We start from the raw sequence: 17,296 nt of genomic DNA on the forward strand, positions 1-17,296 counted from the left end.
TATGTCGCACATCTCCCAGCTGTCCAACGCGCCTCTCGGACCTGCTCCCACGGGGGCTGCTCCCCTCCTTTCTGTCCCCGCCATCTCTCCCTTACCAGCGTCTTTCCGCTCCTCTGCTCCTCAGAGGTCTCGTCTCCTGCTGCACACGTCTTCTCGGGCACCATCCTCCTCCCCCCCTCCTGTCCCTGCTGCTCCCTGGTTCGCACAGTGCTATAAATACATCCCCGTACCTTCAGCTTGGCTGGGTGGCTTCGCTGTGCCTGCGTCCGGGGAGAAAGCAGCCGCTCCACTAACCGCTCCTGAATAATGATCGAATCCATAACCGCGGCCGGCAGGATGGACAGCCACCGCGGGCCAAGAAAAAAAAAACCCAACCCATGTGTTCCCTCCCAGCCTTCGCTAAATCCATGCGGCAGCCCCCCCGCCTACGCATGCACACACACGCAGGGCTGGCTCAGCTCGCCTCGGCGCTGCGGCCCGGCGAGGCGAGGCGAGGAGGAGAGGCGAGGAGAAGCCGGGAGAGGCGAGCGGGCTCCCACGGCAGCTGCCCGGGATTTCCTGCCTCCGCCTGTGCTGCAGGAGGAGCCTGCCAGCAAGGACAGGACAAAAGCCACCATGGCCACAGGCCAGAGGCGATGTCTCTCGCTCTGCCAGCGTCCCGCGGAGAGGTTGTGCACGTACCGGATGCCGTCCCAGCCGTGAGTCTGACTCCTTTTGTCAGATGGGCTTACTCAGCTGGAGGATTTCTTAGATATCCTGACTGACGCAGCCGAGACAAAGGTTTGCTGCAAGGAAACCTGCTCTCGGCACAAATGTGCTGCTTCTGGCTGTGCATGCGAAGGTCTAAAGGGTCCAGAAAGCTCCCAAAAAGCAGAGTCCAAATCTAGCCCCCAGATCCTAGTCCTGGTTGATGTGGATCTGCCTCCACATGGTGCAGGTCCATCTGTTGTCTAGTCCAGGCTCTATTGCAGCCTCATCTCTGAATTCAATTGGAATAGCAGCTGACGTATCCTGGACCTTATAGCAACCATTTAAGCTTTGAAGGCTTTTCAAAATAAAGAAGTACGTGTATTTGTTAAGCGTAAGAACCCAGCCCAGCAACAGCCCAGCATGCACAGAAAAGTCATTCAAACCTCAAATTTGGGTTCTGAACATATGCATAAGACCTGCTTTCCAGCTTTTCTATGCAACCATAGAAACTGAACAGGAATTTATCTGAAACAGACAAAAGCTGATGATTTTATACAACTACATGACTCCAGAAACTGGGGGATTAATATCACAGCACATATAATAAAGTCACATGAGATGGCAACACTGGTGGTGCTGGAGGAACCTGTCACTTGCCACACGGGTTCCTGAGCAGCTTTCTGCTTGCAAACGAGGAGGGACGCAGGCTGCCGCCACACTCCTGCCTTGCTCCCAGCCAGAGCTCCTGCTGCTTCTCTGGGAACTGCGGGTTTCCATCAGCGGCTCCACAGAGCACCTGACCAGCAGGGTCTGTGCTGGCCACCCTTGGGCCACAACCCAGGGCCTCCACCGAGCACCCCAAGCGTGGCTGACACCAGGTTCTGCCATAAGGTACTAAGTTACCGCAAGGTCTCCAGTGGCCAGAAGTTTGGGGGCAGTGGAAAGGTCTTAGAAACACAGCACATGCTGGGAAAAAAAGGAAAGAAGAAAGAAAAAGAAGAACAGTGGTTTACCTATGCTGCCATCCTGCAAGCTGCCATCCTGCAAGCAACCCCAGAAGTTGCAGGCACGAGGTCCTAAAGGCTAAGAAAAATAAATGGAGAACCAGGAAACACTCCCAGAGCAGGAAGACTCCCGCCATACAGCAGCTGTCATATCACATGCAGGAAGCCCTTTTCCAAGCCACCCTGCTCTGCCAGCAGCACCTTTAAATTACGCCCACGGGGTTTTGTTCCCAAGTGTTTCTGCACGTAACAGAAGGCCTGGACTGAGATCTAGGTGTGGCAAGAATTGCCACCTCTCAGAACACGTCCCTATTCAGTGGCTCTGCCCCTGCTTTGCAGCTTTTCTCCATTCCTCAGGGAGCCAGTAACCCTACAACAGCTTCCCAGCCCAGTGGTAGGTCAGGCCACATTCATGACGCTGGTTTTTTTCCTCCTACATTCACAATACCTAATCCTTGCTTTCCTGACTAGAGGACTCCACCACTGGGGTCTGCAGCTTGTGCACGACTAAGGAGCAACGAAGGTACCATGCTGTCTGCACGGGGCAGCAAGAGCAATGGCTTGTGGCACACCAAAAATGCATTCAAACTTACTTGAGATAACACAGAGGTTTCACCAGTCCTTCCATACCATAAACCACAGTAGCTGCAAGCAAACCCTCTCCAACCCCCATGAATTCTCATGGCTTGGTAAACCCTTGTCTGAGGACACAGGCCACATGGCCACCAACCACAAGCATCTTCCAAGGGCACATGGAGACATGTTGTGTCCCCACAAGCCCACTGCACCAAATCAGAGCATTCTTCTGAGCTGGGATCACAGATGAAGTCAACAATTATTTGGTTGCAACGAAACCACAGTGTTGTTCATGGCCCCAGGAGCCATGCTGACAGTGCAGAGAAGAACAAGGAGCTACTGTCTCCTGAGCACCTTGAGCTCTCACACATCACACTCAATCTCAGGACTGGCAGCCAGGGAGGAACTCCAGCCAGGAGGCCAAGCCTGGGAACGCAGAGAGCACATTAGGAAAAGAAACCCAGAAGGGTAGGTCTTGGCTATGGAGAGCATCTTAAGACCGCATGGCCAATGCTATGGCTTTCAAAATGCTGAAGGAGAGTCAATTGGTCCCAGACTCTGCCTCCTCTGCCTCTCCTAGAGACACTCATCTTGGCTCCTCTCCTACCAAGAGTCACCAAACCAGAAATGACGGGCCAAGGAGAAGACATGTTTGTGTCCCTCAGATGTGCCACATGACACACCCAGAGCCGTTGGCTCAGGTTGGTCCATGTGAAAACTTCCCAAAGACAGCCAAGCTAAACCTTATTTTGCCCCTGTCCTTTCTGATTGCCCCTCTCCCTTTCCATGCAGCCCCTGGAAATGCCCAGTGTAAACCCTGGCCTGCTCCTCCAACAAGAAATCTGATGTACAACATGAAAAATAGCACACAGGACATCTCACATGTGGTGTGCAGCAGAGCTCAGCAGGGAAATGCACATCTTTGCCCTTTCAAGATCTAGAGCAAAACCAAAGTGTTTTCTTCCACTGGCTTGCGGGCCACCTCTAACCTCCTCTCCGGCCAGATGCTAGCAGCAGCAGCTCAGGGACGAAGCTGGCAGCTGAACCCAGGTTTCTGACTGCCAGACCAGTGCTCTGCCTGGCCCAAACCTGCCGAGCACTCAGCAAGGGAAATGCAGGCTTGGGGTGCACCAAGCCCATCCCACCTCACGGACCAGCCCTTCTTTGTCAAAGTATGACAGCAAAAGAGAAAGACAAGAAATAATCAATGAGCGCCATCTGGCACAGCCCAGCCCCTCTACGTTGCTGCCATGTTGAGCACTTGCTCGCTGACAACAGGGCCAGGACAGAGCCAAACCACTCACCTAAGCTTCTGCCACATCCCCCTCCCTTGGCTTGTTGAAGCCAGCTCAGGGCGAGCGCAGCCTCAAGAGCTGCTCTGGGCAGGGGACGCAGTACACGTGGGTAGAGCTGCAGTGATAGAGCAATGTCCTACTTTTCCCTTTGTTAGAGGGGATTTCTAGCCTGTGGTGCTGAAGATAGGCTCTGAGAAGAGGAGAGAAAACGCATTATTTAATGTTTTTAGATGTAAACTAAGGCAAAATTCACCACCGGGCAGCTGGCCAGCACATAGAAATGTTCTCCGAGAGCAGCACATCAGCGAATGCCCATGCTGCACTCCACACCGCTGACCCAGGGAACAAAGAGCCACACTTCACCAACAGCGCTAATTAAACATAGACACAGTGCTGTGCCATTGCACAGTCACCGGAGCTGGAAGCGATAAACCCATTTAAGAAAAACACTCAGCGCGCGGGACTTGGCAGCGGCGATGGACAGAGATCTGCCACAAGGAGCTCAGTGCGGTTGGTAAAGGTGGCCGCAAACGCAACAAGCAAGGAGCTGAAATGGCGCAAGGATGAGCGAGAAGAGACCAGCACAGATCAGAGATGGGGATGGGGGCAAGGAGAGGAAATTCTGTCCTCGGCAAAATGTACACCGTCCTGGCCAGGCTCCAGCCACAACAACCAGAGCCCCACACACCTTCCTCCCAGCAGCCCCCAGCACCCACCAAAGAGGGGCTTTCTCCTTGGCAGCCTCCATGCTCAGCCTTTTGCATGGGCTTAGCCAAGAGGCTCAGCTATGAGCAGCGAAGATAACATGAACGGGAGCTAGATCCAGAGGTCCAGGTGTGAAGAGCTCTCCCCCACATCAACCGGAGCACCCAGGGGAAGGAGACTGAGGGACAGCAGCACAGTGGAGGAAGACAGGGCCCCAGCCAGCTCGCAGGAGAGGTCCCCCACCTGCAGGGGAGCTGCTAAGGACTGCAGGGCTCAGGCTCCATCCTTGGTGAACAACCAGGACCGTGTCATGGAAGGAAAATCTTCAGCCTGGTCCAGACAGACACTCTTGAGCAGCACAGAGCCAGGCAATAGGGTCCCATCAGGGATGCACCCAGCCAGCCTGGCCTCTGCAAAGGACCGGTGAAGCTCTGCATATCCATGGCTCTGCAGGGTCAGCACAGTCACATCATAACAGCATTTATGTTTTTTCCTCTGAAGCAGACAAAGCTATTTTCAGAATTCCCCACAGAAGGGAAATTTGGTTCCTGGTTTTTTTCTACCAGGATGGGAAGAGCAGTTCCACAGGAGCCATTTGCTCAAGTTGAATGGGAGCAGCAGCAGGCAGTAAACCCATTCCCAGCTTGGACCAGGGCAATGGAGGCTGAGGAGCTGCAGGTGTCTTCCCTGCGGTGCACAGTTGGGAACTTCCACGGCTCAATTTCCACCTTCTCCTCCTGCTGCCTCCTCCCCCACTATGTGGAAAGTCAGTGCTGACTTCAGACAGATGAATCTCATGGGTATCACAAGGTTTGGACTCTGCTGCTCCATCACCTGCAGAGCTGCACGCTCACCCCGAGGTTCCTGCTGACCTGACCCAAGAGAAAATGCCTTGCTGATCTAAACTCTGGTAATTAATTTAACCTTGAACTTGCAAGCAAGGCGCTATGTAAATGGTTACTGGGAGCATCAGAGCCCTTACACTTTAGCCAGGCTTCATCCTTTGATGCTCAGGGAAAAGCAAGATACCAGACCAGAACTGCAGAAATCCCAAAGCACAGGATTAACCTCCTGTACATCCAGTGCCACAAGCACAATCAACACAGCAACAAGATCGCCTGTCTTTTCTTTTACCTACCCCGCAGGTCAAGCTTTAATTTCCGCTCAAGGATCACTGCTGCTTTGTCACATAATCCCTGCAGAAATTTATCAAATTCCATTTTAAAGGTATTTGTGCTCTCTGCTTCCACTTGAAGCACCTCACGCTTCCCAAGAGGCACCGTGTGACTCACGCGATGCCTCCACTTCCAGCTCAGCCGAAGGACCGACGACCACAAACTGCCTCCCGCTCGTTTAAACTCGTGACTCCCTCTGGAGCAAATTCACAGCTCTTGTCACACCCAGCTCCTCTGCTCATCCTTTAGGGATAATCTGCAAAATGTAACAAACCGGGCAGATGCGGAGCTGGCTGGAACTCTTCCACAAAACGCTGGGTTGCTCTCCTCTCTGGAGGAGCCCCTGCCAGCCAGACCTTCCCCGCTGCCGTACCGACATGTTCCACGCGAGGGAGAAGCCGGCCCGCAGCAGAGCGGCTCCCACGGGGAAGAGGGAGCTCCCACGGCGGCTTCCCCTGACCAGGGCCAGACAGAAATCAATTTGCAGATCAAACCTGCAACCCTCGTTGCTTCCACCTCGCCCAAGGTCGCAGGCTCCGGTGGCTCCAATTGCGAACGCGTTCAAAACCTTAGCGAAGGACAGAAGTTTCCAAATTTAGGCTGTTCAGACAGGAGGAGAAACCAGGTGGCACAGGAGGGGCTGCAGCAGTCTCTCAGCACTGCCGCTGCTCATCTTTCCCTCTGCTTCATCCTCCAGCTCTGCAGCACAAATCAGGCTTAAATAGATTCCCTGCCTGTCATCTCAAAGCTACAGCTAGGGAAACCAGAGAGAGGCAGAGCAGAGCCTTGCCAGCCCCGAGAAGCTGGGAACAGGAATGCTTCGCAGACAAACAGGTACACATTGCTCCATGGCACAGAAGCTGGCTGGGCTGGGAGCTGTTTGGTGGGAGAGGGTGGAAAATAATGGTGATTTATCCTCAGAAATGGAAGGGCACTGCTGCTCCAGCTCTCAGCTTCTCCATCCAAATGACAAAAACATCAGCCGTTTTGGAAGCTCTTGATGCACATTAACATACGTGAACAGAAAAAGGTTGGGGACAGGATCTTACAGAAGGTCCAACTTTAAAGTTATAGGTAGTGGTCCCAATCCTGCGATCCTTACTCACCGAGTAGTCCCTTTGAAATAGAGACGACTGCTCACGTGAGTAAGGGATGCAGGATCAGGCCTGTCTACCAAAGAGGCTGAATCCTGAACCGGAGGGGGCATCATGGCCTCTGAGCATTGTGAGATACTCACACCTAGTCCAGCAGGGCCTAGTCCAAGGGTATCGCCAGGGAAGACAGTCCAGGCTGGGGCACCACACCTGCAAACAGCACACCGAGCACGGACCATGGAGAGCAAGGCAGTGGACAAATAAGGTTGGAAAAGAGATGCTCCACCCAAGCAGGAATGCTCCTGGTTCATCCCCAGTACGCCTGTCTCACAGATACTCCCAACTCTGGAAGGAGGTCTGTCCTCCCAGCAGGCTCCTGGAAACAATATTGGGAGAACGAAAGCCAACTGTCTTGGGACAGCTCCCAATCTCTGTCTGGGTCTCCCAGCTACAATTAACATAACTTTAGGAGTAGCTGATGCCCACAGGAGAGGAGAATAAACCCACTCTTAGCTCACCAGGTTATTTTTAATTCCATTAGTTAAGGGGAAAAAGGCAGATCTCTAAAGCAACCTTCAGTCCTGGGAGGTACCCAAGCAGAGAAAAGCCAGCCTCAGCCTGCATGAGGAATAACCCCCCAAAACTCTGCAGACTGCACCCTTCAAGGCCAGACAGACTGCTGCTTTCCATGACCAGGAGGTAGAGGCACCTCCTCCTTCCTCGGGGGTCTCCTGCAGGTCTCCATCCAGCACTCAGACCCCCAGGCTCCAGTCTCCCACCCTCTCTCCCCGCTGTTGGCTGCCCCCGCGCAGTCACGCTGCAGTAACACAAAGCACGGTCCTTGTGCACGCTCCTTAAGATGGCAGAGGCCCACAGGGACCTCCACGTTCCTTCCCTCATCCCTGGGCTTGCACCACCAGCCCACTTCACTGAGACGAGCCTGCTGAGAGGGTGCCAGGCATTTGCCCTCCTCCCTTTGCACCTGCACAACTCTGCCCACAGTCCTCCTCCACCGAGACACGACACAGCTGTACCCAGCTGCAAAGTGCTTCCCCTCGGAGCCCAGCATGAGGCAGCGTCCCCAGCGAACGCAGCTATGTGGCTTCTAGTCTTACACAGCTCCCCGTGATACGCGCTCAACCATCTGCCATCCCAGAGGGGACCCCCGGGAGCCCGTTTCCCAGCCCCACCATATGACCAGTCTGCGCAAACCTCGCTGCCCACATCAGTCTCCCCAGGGTTAAGCCCTGCATCAGGACTAGTATCTGTCTTTGCAGATGGGTAATTAGATTCCCTTTCCATTTCCTTTTTCCTCCTGATGGTTTCTCTGGCTGGCAGTTACCCCGCAGCCCTGCACAATCCAGCAGCATTAGTCAGAGGGAAATTCTGTTCCCTTCCTCTCCTGGATGCTTCTCTTGGTTCAATATAAACAGCAGAGTGAACCGCGCAATCATTTGAGTACTTCGTTGCAGAAGCATTTGTCCTTTTCAGTCTGGCAAACACGGCTTTCCCTCCCACACCTGCACCCTGCCCCTTCTCCCCGCCTGGTTAAAATGAGTGTGATGTTGTTGGCAATTGGAAGCAATTAGCTAATTAGCAGCAATAAGCAATCAGCTGCACTGGGGTTGCAGCAGACCTCAATTTAGGAGCAGTGGTGCAAAACACTCCTTTCAGGTAGGGCCTAAAAAAGCACACCTGATTATCAGCAGTGGTGTGAGATGTTCTCAGAAAAAGATCATAACACTCTCCTGCAGGAAACCTGAGCAAAGAGATGGAGGAACAATGAAATTGGGATAATTCAACACAGAGCTGTCTCTCAGAGCTCCCAGAGAAGGGAAGCAGTGTGTGCCCAGATGAAGTATCCACAGAGCTCCTCACTGAACATACAAGATGTCTGTCCTCCCCTGCCACTAAGCAGTGGCTTTCTAGGAAGCAGTACCGCTACCTGAAGCCCTGATGATTGCAAAAGCATCCCTAGGACCTGCAGAGACACACAGACACATCACCTCCACCTGACAGAGGACAGCAGAGGAGTTATCCTGCTGGGATTTATGGCTCCTCCACAGACCCCCCCCCCCCTCCCAGGAAATGTACAAACTGAGGTTTTCAGAGTTGATCTGTCAATTCTGACCTCTTGTACCCTGTAGCATACTGTGATCTCCACAGGCAATGTCCTGAGCCCATGCAGAGCACTGCCAGTCTCACAGCCCTCCGATGCAAACCATTGAGACTTCCAGCAGCTCCGCATCGCTGCCTGGGCTGTGTAGTTCCTACTCTCCACCTGGCTGCAAAACCCAAACTGCCGCCTGCCCCATGGTGAGGGCTTTGAAAAGACTTTCAGAAGATTTCAGGAGCTTGCTGCTGACTCCCTCCCCCAGATCCATGCCAGCCTGTTACTGGCTGCCCACCAAGCGCTGGATGGAGTCTCACCCAGCTGTGCCACTGGCCAGCTCGCAGACCACAAGGCTTGCCACGCTGCAGCCATTGAGCAGTCGGTGCCTCTTCCACCATTTGTGGCCTGGCCGGGCTTCCCAGGGCCTGGCACACCTCGCACACCAGCGACCGCACCGGATCAGCGCTGCTGCTGCACGGCGGCAGCGTGGCGTGGTGTTCCCGAAGGGCATCACAGTCCCAGCTGACCCGAAGAGGTCCCCAGCACAGCTGTGTTGTGGGCCACCGACACAGCTGTGGGACCGGACCGGCAGACACGAAGTCTGGCAGTTTGCTGCATGAAAGAAGAAGAAAAGGTAAGGGCTGCAAGGCAGCAAATGGCTGTGCTCCTCCCAGACTTCAAAGACTGTCAAATTTTTTTACAGCCCACAGCTTGTGGAGCTCAGGCCACTGGAGAGAGGCTGGGGACCAGGATTGTGCCCCAGTTCCCTGTGGCTGTGCAGCCATCCAGAGTTCACACCGGCTCCTTGCACCCTGCCAGAGCAGACACCGAGGCCGTGGCTGGGGAGGATGCCGTCAGAATAATCAAAATGGGAATCAGAGATGCTCTCCAACACCTTTCTCTCCCCTTCTCCCCCATCTACTTGCTCCAGCGAACAGCAAGCCTGGTTACAGCTCTGCTGCACAACTCACCACTTCTCTGTGCCCTGCAGTGTGACTGGAGATTCACATTCTGTTAAATGCTGTGATGATGGGAGAAAATTTCAAGTCACTGAATATCTAAATCAAATTGTGCTGTCAAAGCTAATTTAACAAAGTTTCTTCCAAGCTTAAGAGTAATAGTCAGTAACTGCTGAATGTTGCTTTTCCTTATCAGAGATGCTGACCAGTAGGGGAAAAAATGAGAATAGTTAGTCTGAATTTGAAGTGAAACAGAGCAAAAGACCTTTCTGGATGGAGAAGTATCTGGCTCAGAGCCCTAGCAGAGATTGGGCTGGATAACAGAGAGCTACCCATGCCCTTCCATAACGCAGGTGTGATATGCAAGGTCTGGAAGTCACAGTGAGAATGACCATACGGATCATTTACCAAGACTGAAGGACACTGACAGGTCCTGATGGCTCTGTGGTACCCAGATGAACACCCTGTCTGAGGCTGCTACAGGGAACACTGCAACTTGCCAGGCTACAAGGTCAGCTGAGCAATCACAGTGCTCTTGCAACAGAAAGGCGGTAACAGGCACCCCAGCACAGCATGCCCCGTCAGCACAGCAGCCTCGGTGTGCTTCAGTCCAGCCCCAAACATCATTAGCAGTTTTGCAGCAGTGAGAGATTCCTACTAACCACTGAGATGGTGCCATCTGTTTCCACTTACGTCCTGGCTCGCAGGAGCAGCTACAGAGTAAAGGACTGCAGAGAGACTTTCCTCTCCTATGCACACAGGGACTGAACAGCTAGCTGGTTGGGACAGACAGTCTGAATTGGCTCTCCTCAGAGCAACCTAGCACCTCCCTTCTGTGCAAACCACACACCTGGGAGGTACGGCAGCCTTCCCACTTTGGTTTTGCTATCAAGCTCAGTCATACACCTACCCACAGGCCGCTTCCCTGCAGGCACAGAGAACTTGCTCCCAGCAGACAGCACAGCTGCACTGACTTACTGCTCTGCATGGCACCGCAGCAGAGAAGGGGTTGACTAAGGTGTTCCCTCATCTCTTGGTACGCCCTCTACAAAGCCAAAAGGAATCTCCCACTGATAAGCCAGGATCCCCAAATCAACAGCTACCAGGCCTTCTTTCTTTGTATATCAGGGTCCTGCAGAGATCACGCTGTGCAGAGAAATCTTTACCTAGACACTTTTTTCATCTATTCATTTTTACGTATGGGCTGCTTGTGGCAACCAGACACCCACCTGCCCCAAAAAGGGGCAAGACATGCCAGAGGTGCCCATGCAGCCCCAGCCAGCACAAAAGCACAGAGCAGAGAGTGGAGATAAAAACAGCAGCATGTAGCATGGGAGTGTCTAGGCTGCTTCCAAAAGCAGTAGCACAAGGAGGAAAGGGATAAAAATGGGGGACACCCTGCGTGGGGAAGGCTAAAAAAGTACTGGCCCTGTCTGGCAGCTGAACTGCAGGAGGACTCTGCCACCTTGTTTTACCAGTCACACCTGCCTCAGGAGGGAAAATAAATAGTCCTCTTGCTCAACAGGAGTTTTCATGCTTTGAAACAGATTGCTTAATTCTTGGCAATTTGAGTTCAGCAACTACGCTTTTTCTGTGGTTGCTGCTTCCTCTCTGAGCACACACAGTGTTTTTCAGAACCAGAAGAGACATTATGCTCCTCTCAGCCTGCCCCCCAGGCCCTGCAATTCCCCTCAGCGATTCCTCCCTTTGGAAGAGCTGGTGACAGTGGTTCACAACCGTGGCAGAACACGCACTAAGTTTTCCTTCCCCAAAAAATCTTTCTAGTCTTGCTTGGAGAGAGCTGAACCGACTTTTTCTGGAGAACAGTGCTCTTAGGAGAGACAGGATGAAATATCAGGACATACCATGAACAAAATGCAGCAGCCAGTAGCACGCTGTGATACTGCAGCAGCAGCAATCAGCTGGACAAAAATTCCACAAAATCAAAAGCCTGGAGCATCCTACACAGCTTCACGGAGGGGATCCTTCCCAACATGGTCCTGTCCTACTACCCCAATCCCATCACCAGCTTCTCAGCCCATCTGTGGTTTTGCACACCCTACCACCAACCACACCGCTCTGGAGAGGGCAGCTCTGAATCACCCGGCAGGCACAGCCACGCTCAGCTCCGCACCAGTGCGGCACCGATGCTGCAACCAGAGACGGGAGAGTGGCCAGACCTCAAGTCCATTCTCAATAGCTGGAAAAGACAGCTTTCTCTAAAGCATATCCTCCTGTAATGAGTGTGTCTAGTCTAACAGCCCAAGCATAGGAGCTTCCCTTACCACTACTCCAATCTGGCTGCTTTGCTGTCACATATTGTCAAGCAGTCCCACTCAGCCCCGCTCTGCTGAACTCCTCCCAAGAGATAGTTCTCCTCAAAGCCCCAGATACAGTGACATTGCCATCCTGGTCCATTACAGCCCTGTCCCAGTCACCCTGAGACCGCTCCTGGGGACTTTAGGCATTGGAGGGAACACACACAGCCTGTACACGCACAGCTTCAGGCCACACACACGGCACAGAGCAGCCAGGCTGCTCAACGCTGCGACTTGAGAAGCCAGAAGACTCCTGCCTCCTGCAGCTACTCAGCCCACCGAGCAAAGCTGTGCTCGGGCAAGCAGGACCTGCTGCAAAGACCTCCCACGGCGAAGGAAGAACCAGCAACCCTGCCACCAGGCTGCCCGTTAGCCCTGAATCAGGGGGAGGCCCCGAGCAGCACAGCGGGGCTGGGCACGGAGCCCCGCATTAGCGTCCCAGCTCCAAAGCTGACAAACCTCCCGCTGAAGGCAGCGCCTGGTACAAAGACTCATTTGTTCCCAACACACGAGCCCATTCCAGGCTGCCGCCCGGACACATCTTCTTTATTGTGTCCTCCTGACTCCGGCAACAGGCAGGGCTCGGGGCTCAATGGCCCCTTTCTGGGATGCTGCTGGGGCTTACACACGAGGCTGCAGATGGCAGGGAACTGCCGAGGTCCTGAGCCCTGCCAAGCAGCGAGCACTGGTACCGTGTGTCCTTCACTACTGACAGCAGCACGAGCCTTCTTTGGGCCTCTGCTGTCCCAAAGCGCTTCTCACAGACACGGCAGAGCTCCTCTGTCACCCAGCTGGCCACAGTCACCTGCCACTGCACTCCAGTGTCGCTGGCACAGCTGCGGGATGCTGAGCAGAGGGGACAAAAGGGACGTTTTTGTGCAAAAATCCCTGCTTGTCCATGCACTTTCAGATTGTTCCATCCTGTACAGGCATGGAGACAACTCTGAGGCAGGAAGAAGGAAAACTGGACTTTAAACTCTTGTCCTCAGTCATGATGGGATCTGTTTCCAGTCCCTGCTCCCAGTGCAACAGGGAAGAGGGGTAGGAGGGCTGGGAGAAGTCTCTTGCTAGATCCCATGAACGGTTAAACTCTCCCTATTTAGCAGTGGTGGGAGGGGATTTATCTGCAAGCAAGTCTTGATACCACCTGGGATGAGGCCAAGAGAAAAGCAAATTCCTCCAGTGAACTTATCCTCCTCCCATACTGCCTACCCAGCTACAGGGAGTTTCCTCCGCAGCCACACAGCCACAGGGACATGAGAAAAGATTGCTTTTATTTTCCCACCCATAGCCTGCCACAGCCTAGCATCTCTCCAGCTTGAGCTTGAGCCAGAAGACAACCAGGCTTAAGGGCAAGTGGCTGGACTCCCCCCCACAGCTTGCGAGACAGCGCTTGGAAGCTGTCCTTACTGGAGCATGCGGTCATTTACTGAAGTCCAGAGCTGCGCCTGGCAGACCAGCTCCAGCAGCCAGGCTAGAGCTGGGCTTGCTGGACGCCAGCAGAGTCCAAGGACTCCAGGCTCCAACTGTGCAAGAGAAAATCTTGGCCGTCTCAGAGTAGCAGACATCAAGACAGGAGGAAGAAGGGCCCTTTGCCATGTCAGGAAGGAGAATTCTCTGGTAGTTCCTGCAAGCAGCATCTGCCTGTGGTCTCCTGAGCTCCCTGCTGCTGCCTGGGACCTGGAGCTGACACCCCAGCTGGCTCCCACCCCACACTCCAGATCCTCAGTGCACCCACTGACATCTCTGCTCCTAGAAAGCAAAGCCTCCGGGAGGGCTCTGATCCCCTTTCCCACTGATCCACAGGGCCCTCAGATACAAAGATCCCAGCAGGGACTCTTCCATCCATGCACATACCTTCAGCACCTTCCTGCACCAACACACTATTGCACTGAGCATGTCTTCCAGCTGGGCATGGCTCAGCACCCTGCAGGACAAGCCTGCACTTTTCATCAGGGAACTGCTCTGATATGTGCAATTTCCAGAAAGGCCTCTTGTCCATCTGTGGTTTTTGGACTCCGCTCTGTCGTCTTCTCCTTCCTACTTCCCCCCAACTCTAGCATGTCGAAAGATGAGAACAAAAAGATAAAAAAACCCACAGCCACCCCCACTTCCCACCCCACTTGCACAACCGTACCGCCTGGCAGCGGGGCACTGCCCCTCCGTCGTGGGGCTGGGGAGCACCCAGGTACACCCCCTTTCCTCAAGCAGATGCACGGGTCTGATCCCCAATACCGGTGCTGCTCCTCCGCAGGGCTGTTCCCTCCACCAGCACAAAAGGGGCCACATCACACCCCCTGCCCCCTCCCTGCAGAAGTCACAACCCTTGCAGACAGCAGCACAACAGCTCAGACATCACCAAGCAGCCTTAAATCCTAGTAACTGGGGCGAGATGCCAGGACCTTACAGGGCTGGAGCTGCGTCTTACCAACAGCCACACTCAGGGAGCTGGTAGACTGCGGGAGGCCTCCGGGCGAGATCCTACCCCGTACATGCCAAGAGCACTCTGCTGAGTGGGAAGCACAGGGCTCTCCCTGGAGCCTCAGCCCCTCGCCTGCATCGTTCAAAGAGCAGCATAAGCCGTGGCTCCAAATGCTGCTCCACCTCAGAGCTGGAGATGGATGAGGTCACCTCCAGTCTGAAATCACTTCCGTTCTCGAGCTGCTCTCAAGGCTGTGCCACAGATTAAAAAGAGCGGGATGGGTGGGGAGGGAAACCCAAATCAATGGAGCATGTTCCCTATTAGGAGCTCAGCACTTCATTAATCTCTGCCTCCCAGCTGACTGCCATCCGAAACCTCCACCCTCCCTCCTTCCCCTGCAAGAACAAACCTGGCAGGAACTGCTTTGGGTTAATAGCAGGGTATGGCATAAGCTGCATAGGACTATGCTCGACCCCTGACTCCCCAAATCCAAGCCAAGCAGAGCAGTGGGGAGAAATCGCAGGTTGGTGCAGCCAGACTAGCTCAGCCACACCGCTCCACCTTGTGCCCAGCTCCAACTGCTGGCCTCCAAACGCCTGCACTGCAACAGCCGAACTCTCTCCCCACGCACATAGCGTTGGAAATGGTTTGTACCGGCAACTGATCCTATCCACGCTGCACTGAGCACCAACACCACAACCCTGTGGCCTCTGCAGCACAGCCCCATTCTCCACTGTCCAGGTGGCCACACTGGCCAAGGTGGCAGCAGGATTCTCACACCTGGATCAGGCAGTACTTAACCCAACACCTGAGGAACCAGGCTGAGCAAGAAGGATGGAAATTCAGGTCACCAGCACAGGGGAGTCCTAAGGAAAAGAGCCTTGCAGTGGTCACACTTGGCCAGGAGAAACCAGACTGACAGTTTAGTGGCATCCTTTGAAAAAGACACCGACCACAGATGAATCAGTGCTTCATTCTTGGAAGCACTAAACTGACCGCAGTATCCAACAGTGCCTCAAGCAGTAACGGCCAAGACACATCACTGTCACACAGTTCCCTCCTACACGGTGGTGGTTTTTTTCCCCTCACCCCAGATTTTGCTCTACACAGGAAGGCACTGAGGTTTTGCGGGTCTCCTCCAGAATTCCCAGTCTCATTGCAACGGCAGCCATTGGATGGGGCCATTTTGTCAGCAAATACAGCTGCTGCGACCCATACGCTGTTTGGACCCACTCCAAGTGCAGCCCATGCAGATGGCCTTGGCCTCACGCGTGTCACAGCGGTGACTGGCCAAAGCAATGCTGGGCATGAAACTGTCTCAGTACTGTGAGGTAATGGGAGCTATTGCAAATGCAGTGGATAGAGAAGCAAGGGGCAGGGTATGCTTGAGTGCGCAGCTATGGATCACATGCTGCATATTTCTAGGACTTCAAGTAGATGGAAGACTGGAGCTCATGACCATGCGCACTGCCAATCCTGTGCTAGTTTCTCTGGATCACGCAACACCCCTGGGGCTGAACAGTGGGAAAAGTACAGCATGACTGCTTCTCCCAGAGAGCACTTTGCTCCCCAGCCTCTTTCCAGAGGCCAGCCCTGGACACCAACCAGCCAAAAACACAATGAAAGCAAGAGCTTTCTTCTCTGTGGGCTTCAGCCCTTCTAGAAGCAGTGGGCACCAGAGAAGGGAACCTCTCTTAAATGCCGGCACCAGGCACAGACCTGGGCTGTGCAGGTGGTTCCTCTTCAGCACGGACTAGGAATAAATACTCCGCGGGACAGACATATTTCAGTAGAGGAAGCAGCGGGCTGTTCCTACCTGGCTGCATTCCCACCAGCTTTTTTCTGCCAGTTCTGGCTTCACACCTGTAACTTGGTAAGATGCCAGCAGAAGTCAGCAACATAGTGAGGACCCAGTGGGGAGACAAATATCCAACAGACAGGTTGCCTTGTTAGGGAGATGAGGAGCCACAGACCTACTGGGCAGCGCCTGCTAGCTCCCAACAGGAGAGCTCCAACAGCAGTGAGCTAAGCAGGGCATGCTTCACACCCCACTGCCCTGCGAAACAGCAACCACTACATGGAAGGAACAGGTCTGAAGTTGAACATTTGGGCTAAGGGGATTCCTGAGGCTCAAATGCCTCTGGGAAGTTTCAGTTGTGGTGTGACTGACTCACAGAGGAATGGAGCCACACCGTCAAAGTAGCTGCTGCATATCCCTAAAAATCACAGCCTCCAGACAGAAATGCCTCTAGACAGAGGCGTTATGTCCCAGGCTTCAGTTCTGCCACCTCTAAAACAGCAGTGGGGAGAACTTCACTATGACCACCCACACCTGCCCTGGCTGGGCCAGCAATGCCTGCCGAGCCCTCCAGGACCCTGGGCTGGAAGGCATTCAGGAAGGGTTGTGCTCCTCACCCTGCACCCAGACACCCTGGAGAGCTGTCTCCCCAAAAAACCCACCAACACTGTTTGTAGACTTCTGCTTGCTATAGGCTTCACACTTTTCCAGTACTCAACTGCTCCTTGCGTGCAGGAATGGACAGCCATTTTGTTTGCGAACAACTGTACATGAATACTCCTGCAAGTGACAGCAGGCACGCACTAATGCTCCCACAGAGTCTTCCTGTATGTTGTTGTTGTTCTGGTTTTTTTTTTATTTTTTTTAAAATTGCTTAACATACAGGCAAAAAAGCCTGTAAAAGCCATTCAGACTGAAAGAAAAGGCTTCACACAGAGCAGCTTAGTAAGAATCAGACTGTACTGTATTTGAGGAACCCACAGATAAGATACAGGTAAACATACAAAACCACACCCTATATTTTCCAAAACTATAGGCAGGAAAGATTCGCTGAGGGACTGTTGAATATTCTGGACAGCAGGATCTGAGGATATGGAGGAGATGCTGTGAAATCATTAGTAAATTAAGAGCAACAGAAAATAACCTA

At 53.6% G+C, this 17,296-nt stretch overlaps 1 protein-coding gene across 2 annotated transcripts in view; it reads right to left on the reverse strand.

Moving 5' to 3' along the window:
- The window catches only part of SEPTIN5 (septin 5), a 45,660-nt gene that overhangs the window by 13,639 nt on the left and 14,725 nt on the right, over nucleotides 1-17,296 (reverse strand). The window contains exon 1 of one of the 2 annotated variants that reach the window (XM_075041567.1): nucleotides 231-389. The exons of the other annotated variant lie outside the window; for it this stretch is intronic. Within the exon in view, the coding sequence (XP_074897668.1) occupies nucleotides 231-320 (90 nt within the window). The 5' untranslated portion in view covers nucleotides 321-389. Of the gene's footprint in view, nucleotides 1-230; nucleotides 390-17,296 lie in introns of those variants that run through there. 2 annotated transcript variants of the gene reach the window in all.

The sequence above is a fragment of the Buteo buteo genome, chromosome 11 (genome assembly GCF_964188355.1).
Source record: "Buteo buteo chromosome 11, bButBut1.hap1.1, whole genome shotgun sequence".
NCBI lineage: Eukaryota > Metazoa > Chordata > Aves > Accipitriformes > Accipitridae > Buteo > Buteo buteo.